Raw genomic sequence first — 12,371 nt, 5'->3', positions numbered from 1 at the left:
ATATTCTTCTAGGTCAGCTACGCCCCATACATTTATACGGATCTAGGCCACGTATCAGCCTAGTTTTCTGTAGTGGCCAAACAATTTTAGATCAATTGCATCACAGTTCTTTAACTGTTGTATGAGGCCTCAAATAGATGACCAGACTGGCCAGTTTAAACAAGTTTAGACTACAGCAGGCCAAAACTGTAGACTGTTTCTACCTGCTCCAACAGATGTTCATATTCCCCCAAGAAGTATCAAAAAAGCAATTGGGGTAATTCTTCATTCTGAAATGTGCCTTTCCAATTGATTTGTACTTAATAGACCTCAAGAGATCAAAATGCCTTTGTGGTGAGGTCTTTTGGGACTAAATAACTTCTTGATGTGATTAGGTCCACACTATACTCCTAAAGAATTACAGAACCACAGAGTATGTGCAGGGTCCCTGGACACAGGGACTGGGACCTTCTGAACAATCTCAGAGACAAGTACAGTTACAGTCTTATTATTTCTGTAGCATTGAGTTAATCAGAGTTAATCTGACCATACATTAAAAGAGCCGCTCATTTGGTGATCTCCCCAAATACGCTAATATTTCACTGATATACGAGTGATATTGGCTCATCCTAGGGCTGGTCCTAGGACCCAACAATCAGATCACAACAATAGAGGGTCCATACATCGGCCAATATGCTGCTGACTTGGTCTGTAGGCAACTTTTATTGCTTATGTATGGCCGCTTTAAGCCCTTTGCACATGATGCACTGTATATAGTCTAAGGTTATGTGGCTTTAAAGACCAGTTCCTGCTTGTGTTTATATGGAGCATTAGTTAAGATATTCTACTTTCGTGTTTATATATATATATATATATATATATATATATATATATATATATATATATATATATATATACATACATACACACACATACATTATATACGGTATACACACACACACACACACACATTATATATATATTCTATTCTAAAGAAAAAGGCATGGCTAAAATCCTATTTTTTGTCACGCCTTATTCTTTTTAGAATAGTATACAGTATAGAATGTATACACATCTATGTATACATTTACTTTCATATTTATTTTCTTTTCTAAAAAGAAAAAGGCATGGCAAAAAATATTTGTCACACCCTTTTCTTTATAGAAAAGAAACACACAGAAGTAAATGTGAGTGTGTGCGCGCGTAGATGTACCCATACACACAGGTATTTATCTTTGTCTCCACAACATTATTAGCAGGCTGCAAAGTACACTGGGCCTGGCCTAATCCTCATTAATTTTTTGATGGTATGAGAAATGATACACATTGTACCGGATTAGAGAACATATGGATACATTATAATTATGATTAAGCACAACCATCCTTTTTATCCAGTGCCTCATGTTTTATTGCAACAGCTGGGAGGAGAATAGAAATGCAGTGACTAAGAGCTTCTTAATGAAGAAATTCTCTGGAATAAATGTGTGATATATAAATAAATATAATATTAGGTTGTGTGCACATACAGATTTTTGTATTATATATTAAATCGCCATATGACACTCTAAGTAATAAACCTCTATTTACTCAAAGAATCATATCAATTCATAAAAGAGAATACACATGAATAAAGACACTTCTTAGACAACTTTTCAGATGGTCTTTATTTTTTATTTTGTATAGTTTTTGAATTATTTGCCTTTTCTTCTGATTCTTTCCAGCTTTCAAATGGGAGCCGCTGACCCCGGCAGAAAAAAAGCTATTATTACTTTTTATTATTTATCCTTCTATTCAGTTCCTCTTCTGTTCATATTCCATATTCTCATTCAAAGCAATGCCTGATTGCTAGGGTAATTTAGACCTTAGCAACCAGATGAAGGCATGAAGTTCTAAACTGGAGAGTCGAACAAGAAACTAAATAATTCAAAAAACACAAATAATAATAAGGAAGACCAATTGCAGGTTGTTTCAGAATATCACACTCTTCAGTCCATTTTAAGGTGAACAACCCCTTTAACATGCCTATCCCAGGTAATTATGACACATTCCTTTAAATACCCTTTTTGCAATTGAAGCAAAAAGTTCACAGGAGGCTAAGACATTGCCAATGAATTAGTTTTTTCTTCCATGATGAAATCCAGGTAGACAAAGCAGAATGTTCTTACATGTCTATGCTCTCAATAGTATAAAGCCACAGACAGCATTTTAAACTGCTTTAATTGTTAATTAAATTTTTTTATATGGCACAGAGCTGCTATCCATGAAATGCAACAGAGCGGTCTTGTGCCATATAAATATCTGATCTAATCAAATTTATCTTGGGGATTTTGTTTCCCTTTAATATAATTGGAGCTGTTTATTTACGGTCTGTTACAGTTGAATTAAGTGTCTTTAAGGCAGCCTCATTGAAAAGTAATGAAGGATCTCAGCTTGATGAATAACATTCCATACCATGCTTGCATGTTTAAACACTGAGATGTATTGACTAGTCAGGAATTCAGGCAGGTGTAGCAGTTTATTATTGCAAATTATATTTGCATTGTTAAGTGAATAGATAGCTCAGTACTTATGCTGCCAATTACACTTCCTAAGGAAGATCACAGAGGTTGCTTTATAAATTATTACTTATTGTATTGGCATTTTCTCTTTTCTAGCATTTTAATACCTTCAAACTATTTATAACAACACTATACATCATTCAAATTAAATAGGTCAGTGTCTCACAATATAACACAGTTGCGAAGTAATTATAATACAAATATAGGGATACTGTCATGGGAAAAAAAATTTTTTTCAAAATGAATCAGTTAATAGTGCTGCTCCAGCAGAATTCTGCACTGAAATCCATTTCTCAAAAGAGCAAACAGATTCTGATAAACTTCAATCACTCTTTACTGCTGTACTGCAAGTTGGAGTGATATCACCCCCTCCCTTCCCCAGCAGCCAAACAAAAGAACAATGGGAAGGTAACCAGATAGCAACTCCCTAACACAAGATAACAGCTGCCTGGTAGATCTAAGAACAACACTCAATAGTAAAAACCCATGTCCCACTGAGACAAATTCAGTTACATTGAGAAGGAAAAACATCAGCCTGCCAAAAAGCATTTCTCTCCTAAAGTGCAGGCACAAGTCACATGACCAGGGGCAGCTGGGAAATTGACAAAATGTCTAGCCCCATGTCAGATTTCAAAATTGAATATAAAAAAATCTGTTTGCTCTTTTGAGAAATGGATTTCAGTGCAGAAATCTGCTGGAGTAGCACTATTAACTGATTCATTTTGAAAAATTTTTTTTTTCCCATGACAGTATCCCTTTAAGATTATTTATTAGATGTCACTTCAGAGTGGCCGGATGCCTTAACACTGTGATTTTTAATATTTATATTTTACAAAAGGAGTACATTATTCTATATATAAAACTACTTTTTATATATCTATATAAAACTATGTTTTGTTTGTTGTCTTTGCTGGTCAGCTCAGCACTGGTTCAGTAATACTTAAAGGAGAAGAAAAGGTTAAAACTAAGTAAGCCTTAGCAGAAAGGTCCACCTAAATATACCAGTAAACCCTCAAAGTAGAGCTGCTCTGAGTCCTCTGTCAAAAGAAACACAGCATTTCTTTCCTTCTATTGTGTACACATGGGCTTCTGTATCAGACTTCCTGCCTTCAGCTTAAACCTCCTTGCCCCTGGTGTGAGCATGCTCAGTTTGTTCCTTTCCACCCCCTCCCTTCTCTGCTGTAATCTGAGCCCAAAGCTATAAGTGAGCAGGGAAAGACTCAGGCAGGAAGTGGTCACACCAAGCTAATACTGCCGCTGCTATTCTAAACAAATAAGAGAGCTTCTAGAGCTTTCCTTCTCTTTTAAAGATGATCATCAAGGCAAGATTTTCACCTTGCCTCATGGTAGTAGCACCCCTGTATACTGCTATTAGTAAACAAAATATCAAATATTGCTGAATTGGATGCAAAACTTCTTCAAGCAGTGCCTTCTTGTTGCATGGGCATCTTTAATTTACTAAAGTGGGTTACGCACACACATCTCTCAGTAGTAATTGTTTCTATTAAATTTTAAAAACATTTAGCAAGATGTATATACATCTGCTTGGTTAATGCACTAAGTACCTATATGAAGACATTTCAGCTCTAAATGAAGGTAAAATGTAATACAGATGCAGATTACAAACATATAAAACATGTCAGACAGGGTCAATTTGTACAAAAGCTTATGCACAGTCTTATGACAGTCAGTTAAGGTTCTTTCAAAACAAATTGAAGAATCCTTCTGTGCAATCTTTGATGATTTTTTTTTTTTTTGCTCGTGTCAACATCCGGGAAGATCTGTTGTCGTCATGCTGGGGTGCCAGAGAGTGCACATATGATGTTCAGTGTGCGAAGACAGCCCGGACTAGGGGTACGTGGATGGAAGAGATATATGCCTGGCACCCCCTTAACCTTTGCACCCTGACTCTTCTGCCAACCCCTTGTAACCTTGTCCATACTTTCTTATAATATTCAGTCTGAGTGACAGTTCTCTGCTTTATTTTATTATCTCCATGTTTAGTGTGGTGCACTCAATTCAAACTGGTTGAATATGTTCTTTGTATATTGCAGGTGCATTAATAAATGTTTAGAATCATCTATTTTGTGTAAATTGTTTCCACTCAACTAACACTAGAGATGGGCCATCCAAAAGTAATTCTGTTTGATTATATGAATCAAAAATCTTTTGTTTTTATGGCAAAGGAACCTGGTATAATATTTCAAGTGACACCATTATTCAGCTGCAATAGTTTTCAAATAGAAAAACCCTCTGGAAAATTTTACAACACATTGGGGCCTAGGGTCGAATATCGAGGGTTAATTAACCCTCAATATTCGACTGCCGAATTTAAATCCTTCGACTTCGAATATCGAAGTAGAAGGATTTAGCGCAATTCATTCGATCGAACGATCGAAGGAATAATTGTTCAATCAAACGATTAAATCCTTCTAATCGAACGTTTCGAAGGATTTTAATCCATCGAGCGAAGGATTCGAAGGATTTTAATCCATCGATCGAAGGATTATCGAATGGTAGAATATTCGAACGATTTTTAATTTGAATCGTTCGATTCGAAGTCAAAGGTCGTAGTCGAAGGTCGAAGTAGCCAATTCGATGGTCGAAGTAGCCAAAAAAAACATTTGAAATTCGAACTATTTTTCCTCTATTTTCCTCTATTCCTTCACTCGAGCTTAGTGAATGGGCCCCTTAGTGTTGTGGTGGTGTATTGTCATAAAATATGATAAAGCTGCTACTTCTTTCAGGGTCACACAAGTGTGAAAGTAAATCCTAGATTTAGCACAAGTCAAATGTGAATTAGTATTAACAACTAGAGGACTAACTGCTATTCTTTAAAAAAGATACAATTTTGACTTCTAGCATACCTTCTGTAACTAATAGAAAAAATAGCAAAAACAACAAGAAGGATTTCTTGTATGCAAGAAATGTTGCTTTCAGTTGTCTAGATCTTTAAAGGAGAACACATAGCAAATTACATTTGGGGGTGCCAAAAGTTATGCACCCCCCTAGTGATTATATTTACTTACCCGACACCCCAGGCCGGTGCTCCTATCAGCAGAAAACTGCATTGTTCTGGGGTTCTTCCAGTAAGCACCACAGACAAAGCCTCTTCCTGCTTCCTCAGTCTTCTTGCGCCAGCGTATAAGCAGTAGAGTGAAAAGAGAACTTCAGCGGAAAAAGCTGGCTATTTCGTTCTACTGCGCATGCGTCTGCCCTGGGGAAATTTGAAAACCTTAGAAGAAGGAAGAGGATTGCTTTGTTGTGCTCGCTGGAAGAACCCTGGGCCGGTGCAGTTTTCCACTGATAGAAGCACCGGGTGTCAGGTAAGTAAATATAATCACTTGGTGGTGCATAGCTTTTGCCACCCCAATGTAAATTGCCTTGCCTTGATATTTGTATTGTATTGAAAAAATAAGTGTCATTTTGGATAAGAGTCAATTTTGTAAAAATTACACTTATTTATACTGCCGAACAACAAAACGTGGCAGTCCAGGCTCATTTAATGGCTGCGATTCTAGACAGAAATTCAGTATCAAAGCAATTATCTTGCAAAATATCTCAGTGAATCTCTATCTGAAAGAATTGGGTTAAAATTTCACTATTGTGATAAGTAGAAAACTTTGGACAAGACACAAAGGGCAATTTGATTGATATTGTTTAATATCAAAGCCCTCAGAAGCATGTCAGTAACTTCCTGTAATTATCGTATGAATCAGTGCAATTTCATTCATTCGTTTATAGGATTAATTAATTAAAATTCTTTTGTGGCAAGAGCCATGTGATACCTATGCAAAAAGCCTATCCAACTGGAGGCTCATGGGCTGGTTACATGCTTTTGTATGATACCATTTGATTATAAACTGCCCTGTGACCATGCTGTACAATGGATAATTGGCTCACTACAAGGATAAAGCTGGACAGCACTGTTGTAGAATACTGAGGGAAGAATAAGTGAACATTATCACCAGTTTATAAAAAGAGAAAAATTGTGCTTAAATACAAAACAAAGTCAGTCACCTGTGGTATGCCCCAGAAAGATGTTACCATGGATATATAAATCGAGTTATGCATAAACACAGGAAAGATCGTTCCCTCTACTATTACCCACAGACAAAAGATCCAGTTAAAACATTAATCTAGTAGAATAAAACAAAAATAAATTGGTCACCACACTAAAGTAACAGTAGGCTTTGTTTGTGCAAGGTTGATGCCATACATATCAAATGTTTACATTGCAATTAAATTGTCAGTCAAACCAAAGGAAAGCCTATGATTAATTTATAGTACTGGCAGTTTTATTTTCAACATTTTATATTGGCAGGCAGTTTTTAAATACTGTCTCTAAACAGATACCGAGGCAGTTTGTCTTACTTCTTCCCCCCCCCCACATCTATTATGGCATATTTCACACTTGTCCTACCTTCAGTGCACAAAATATACAGGAGTCTCCCATACATTTGTGTGTTGTAAGCTGTCGGAAGCTCCGGCGGAAAATGTCTAGGTGCCATAACACCTGTGGATAAACACAAGAGAGATAAATGAAACATTTGAAAACAGTGACGTTCATACAAAAATGTTTAACTGTAGTTTTGAGAGAATTAAAGAAAAAAATGCAGGTTTGCTTCCTCTGTTGTTCTGCTCCATTTGTTTACAATGGTGTTCACCCTTTCCAACACTTTTTTTCAGTTCAGTTGGTTTCAGATAATTCACCAGAAATAAAGACTTTTTTTCAATTACTTTCTATTTTGTAATTGTGTTTCTAATATTGAGTGTAAAGTTACAATACAATACAATAGTTGCTAATATTCCACAGATGCTGCTGAGAAATGTATCAACTAATGTAGCGAATTGTAACAGTTCAGAATTTGCACCTGGATTACTGAGCTGCCAGACTGAAACACCAGAGACAGGAAAATTAATCTTTCATTTTGCAAAAGGGTAAATAACAAAAAAAAGTAAAGCACCGTTTGCTGGTAAAAGGCCTGGAACTTGGTTCTATTTTCCAGAAGCTTAATGTTTTCTCTGTTGTAGGAGTATAATCTCTTGTCAGACATGCTCACAGAACATAGGTTGTGTACTTGAGGATGTTCTTAATTTAAACCATGAGGTATTTTAACCTTGAGGTATTTTTAAATAAAGAACCAATGCTTTCATTAGGGTTACCACTTGTATAGTTTTCACATGGACAGCTCAGATTTTGAAAGGGCTGCCCAGGTGAAAACTGCCTGTCTAGATTTCCAATTAGGAAATCTGGACAGGACTCTGAAGTAAATAGCACGGTGGTCATCAATTTACTGATTAACACATCATAGCCCCTAACCAGTGATGTAATTTGCCCTCCAACCAATTCATCAATGGTCCTCCGCTATGTCATTGCCCCACCACTTGCCCAGATGCAGCAATTTCAAAAGGTGGCAGGCCTAGCTTTCATTGGTCAGGAGGTGTTCAAGGTAAGCACTTTTGTAACTAAGTGAAGTTACCTGTGACTGAAACTCTGTAGTTACTCAAAGTAGTATATTCATTATTTAACATGCAATTTGTTCAAATAACTTTATATGTTACAATAACTGGACCTATAATCCAGAAACCCATTATCCAGAAATCTAAAAAATTCAGGAATTACATTTTTAAGCAGTCCTTTTTAAGCAAACAATCATTATTTTTAAAATGATTTCTGTCTCTCTGTAATAATAAAACAGTTTTTTAATGTTAACCAAGATGTATAAATCCATGTTGTTGGCAAAACAATACTTATTTGATATTTTATTGTTTAAATATTTTAATTAAAGTAACATAGATTACTGAAAGACCCCTTGTCTGGAAACCCTACAGGTTCACACCTGCCACAGATGTTCCAGGAGTTCCCTGGTTTTGGACACCACCCCTGCACTTGTATCATTATATGGCATTTTTTACAATTTCCCTGTGTGCTGTGTGCAGTGATCATTCAGTGACATCCGAGTAGTATGTATGCATGCACAGTGAGCATTCTGTAAAGTGATAAATAAGCCAGGCTGACATTACCCATTCCATCAATAGCACATTTTCAAAGTTGCCACCTGCAGGTCACAAGAGAATCTAACTAGGCATTAAAATTCGTTGGTTTTATTGGTATTACTGGATTTTTTAAAATTCATATTTAGGATGTTTTATGTGGGAAATATGATGGGGTAAACGTTAGAACTTATCTGAGCACTCTAGCTTAGCACTGCTTTGCAGTTTAAAGTACAAAGACATATTTACCCATTTTGGATTCGGGAGCATGTTTACTTGCTACAAATATATGCTTTTCTGGGGTCCACTTATTTATTTGGAAAATGTAACCACACATAAACAGGAAGTATGTTTTTGCAATAGTCGATATACATATGATATGGAATATGTATTTACAAGGCTCATTTGGAGACTCTACATGTCACATAGTTGTGTAATCCTATGCATCAAACTGTGTGTCACTCTGTCTTCAACAAGTCCCTATTGCCAAAATAAGTATTTTAAGCGATTTTTTACATGTCTCTATTGTCAAAAGTACTTATTTTCACAATAGGGACTTGCTGATAACTAGGGATGGGCGAATTTGACCCGTTTCGTCAAAAATTCGCCTTCGGCGAAATGTTGCCCATCCCTACTGATAACAGGTTAAAAACAGTTGGACATTCAAAAGAAAATGAAATTCGCCCATTCCTACTGATGACAGGTTAAAAACAGGTGGACATTCATAACAAAAGGAAACATTCAGGAGTACATTATACTAAATTAAATCTAAATGTGACAGTGTGATCAAAGGGTGCATGTAATTGTGGGTGTCATAGCTATAACAATTCCATTCCCACTGGAATTCATTATCACACAATACTATATTGTTCCATTCTATGGCTTTATATGCCCTTTTTAATGCTCACCATTTCAGAAAAGCCACAACAGAAACCTACACGCAGCCCTGGGCAGTTATTGACCATAAACAGAGGCTAGGGGCAAGCTCCTTGTGCTAGCTGTTGTAGGGTGCCTCCGCACCCGGGCCTCCGCAATGGTTAAGGGCATAGGCAAGGAGGAAGGCTGATGTGAGTAGGGGCTGATCCCCAGTCTGCATTTTTCAACAGGCCAGGATTCAGCCTTGGCTACCCCTGCTAAGGAGCATTCTTACTGTTAAATAAGCAGATCAAAATTTATACCACTGCAATGTTTCCATACATTAACAAAAATGTTCATAACTTCTAATATGCTCATATTTTGCAACAGGGGGTATTTTATTTATTATAATACACAAATTTCAGCGAGTCATGTGACAGAAATGACATCAGAACTCACCGTTTATAACTGATTTTCTGCCGAGAAGAGGTTAAGCTCTTTCAATACTGGAATGACTTTTCTTGTATGACAACTTTATTTACCAGTGGCGTAACTAGATGCTACTGGGCCCCACAGCAAAATTTTATGGCCCCCAACATATCCAGAGGCTGTCCTTTTTTTACCAATATTTGTTGAAATTGCTCATTATTTGGGCCTCATGGGGGCCCCTATATCCCCTGGGCACCCCTTTAGCCGCAGGGTCTGCTTCCCCTGTAGTGACACCCTGCCTGTAATGTCATTACAGTCTAAAAAGGGTGCAGAAGAGCCCTCTGCAATAGTGAATGTCACATGTGGCTCAGTTGAATGGGTAGTTTACCCCTTTCAGTTAACTTTTAGTATTTTATAGAATGACCTAATTTTAGAAACTTTTCAGTTGATCTATATTTTGTAAAGTTTTTAAAATGTTTGTCTACTTCTGTCTAGCTTTCAGATGGAGGTCGCTGACACAGTCAGCCAAAAAACTATTGCTCTTTGAATGTACAATTTTTTGGCTACTTTTTATTACTTATGTTTCTGTTCACGGCCACACTATTCATACTGTATTTACTGTCTGAAGCCACAGCCTGGTTGTTAATTGGACCCTAGCAACCAGATAGCTGCTGAAATTCCAACCAAAGAGCTGGTGAATAAAAAACTAAACAATAACTCCAAAATATGAAAATAAATTGTCACAGAATGTTATTGTCTGGTATTTCATATTTAAATAACTTTTACAATAATACACTTTAAGTGGGGACATAAACACAGGCTTGGCACAGAAAGAAATCAGCTACTAAAGAATATACTATCTGGTAATTCCAGTAAGTTAGGTTTCTGAGGAGCCAAGCCTAAAATTACAGGCTTTCAGACTCCACCGCTGATTATCTATGAAATACTATCCAGGAACTGCTTTCTGTGCAGTCTTTACTATGCTATGTTGCAAACTAGGACAGAAGAGGGAATATCAGTAGCTATTTACTAAAATAATAACATTTAAAACCACTGTTAAAACTTTTACAGCAAAACATTTGCAACTAGAGATGAGCAGTTCTCTTTGCCAGACACTTGGTCCAACAGTGAAACCTTCAAAATGCTTGTAGTAATCAGACAGACCTTAAAGGAACAGTTCAGTATAAAAATAAAAACTGGGTAAATAGATAGGCTGTGCAAAATAAAAAATGTTTCTAATATAGTTAGTTAGCCAAAAATGTAATGTATAAAGGGCTGGAGTGACTGGATGCATAACATAATAACCAGAACAATACTTCCTGCTTTGCAGTTCTCTAACTCTGAGCTAGTCGGCGACTTGAAGGGGGGCCACATATCTGTTCAGTGAGTTTGCAATTGATTCTCAGCATTCAGCTCGGATTCAAAAGCAACAGATATGACCCATGTGCCCCCCCTCAAGTCTCTGATTGGCTACTGCCAGGTAGCCAGTTAGTGTAAACCAAGAGAGCCGAAAAACAGGAAGTAGTGTTCTGGCTATTAGGGCATTAGAACACGGGCAGATTCAGGTAAATTAAGTCGCCTGGCAACTAATCCCCTCTTCTTCCCTGAACTGAATTTCCGAAGTTGCCTCACAAGGAAACTTCGGACAACTTCGGAAATCGAAGCGCCGCAGGCAATTTTTCATTTTAGCTGGCGGAAGGCAGGGAGAAGGCAGTTCGGGGAGATTGTTGCCCCAAAGAAGAGGCGATTAGTCGCCAGGCGACTCCCTGAATCTGCCCGTGTGCTAAAGCCCTTATGTTAGACATCCAGCCATTCCAGCCTTTATACATTACATTTTTGCCTTACTATATAAGAAACATTTTTTTTATTTTGCACATCCTATCTATTTACCCAGTTTTTATTTTTAAACTGTTTATTTAAACCTGTTTTTATTTTTAAACCTTTAGGCCTCTTTTATAATAAATTAAAAGGCATGGCAATCAGCACAAGGTGAAATAAAAGAAAACTACACAGTTGATCTTTGTCAGTCTTTCTAGTCTTTCTCAAACTCTGTAATCCATATTGTCGTATTTAACACCTAGACTTTCATGTCAAGTGTTGCTGAGAGGAAGGAACATTTACCAAATTCTAATATCTGTGAAGAAGCCCCCATAATCTGGTATTCTGGTTTCTAGCACCTAGTGAATCTTTTTACAGCAATCAACTCACCAAAATCTGTATGACTTCAAAATTTACTGAACCATTTCACTCATCTCTACTGCCAAAAACTTACTGAACCATTTCACTCATCTCTACTGCCAAAATATGAGTTTCACAATTATATAATAAGTTAGGTCAATTAGATACAACCTACTTTAGTAATAAGGATCCAGCCAAGCTAAAGACTGTGGCATTTAGCAAGGATTATGCAAAAATATGGGTTTAAGGAAACTCCCCATTTTTTTTAAATGCCCCAGTAAAGAGCCCCCTCCCCCCTCTCCAACCACATCAAAAGCTTCTCCATCTGGATTGTAGGGTGCCAGTAGCAGAAACCCTGTTTATTTTGATCATGAT

General features: G+C 36.9%; 1 protein-coding gene across 7 annotated transcripts in view; it reads right to left on the bottom strand.

The window, feature by feature from the left end:
• usp54.L (ubiquitin specific peptidase 54 L homeolog) overlaps window positions 1-12,371 on the bottom strand; it is a 77,081-nt gene that overhangs the window by 27,914 nt on the left and 36,796 nt on the right. For all 7 annotated transcript variants that reach the window (XM_018225426.2, XM_018225427.2, XM_018225425.2 and 4 more), the window contains one exon: window positions 6,961-7,053. In XM_018225426.2, coding sequence (XP_018080915.1) covers window positions 6,961-7,053 — 93 coding nt within the window. The remainder of the gene's footprint in view (window positions 1-6,960; window positions 7,054-12,371) is intronic.

Source organism: Xenopus laevis, chromosome 7L (assembly GCF_017654675.1).
Source record: "Xenopus laevis strain J_2021 chromosome 7L, Xenopus_laevis_v10.1, whole genome shotgun sequence".
Classification (NCBI taxonomy): Eukaryota; Metazoa; Chordata; class Amphibia; order Anura; family Pipidae; genus Xenopus; species Xenopus laevis.
This window is presented reverse-complemented; position numbering and strand designations above follow the sequence as displayed.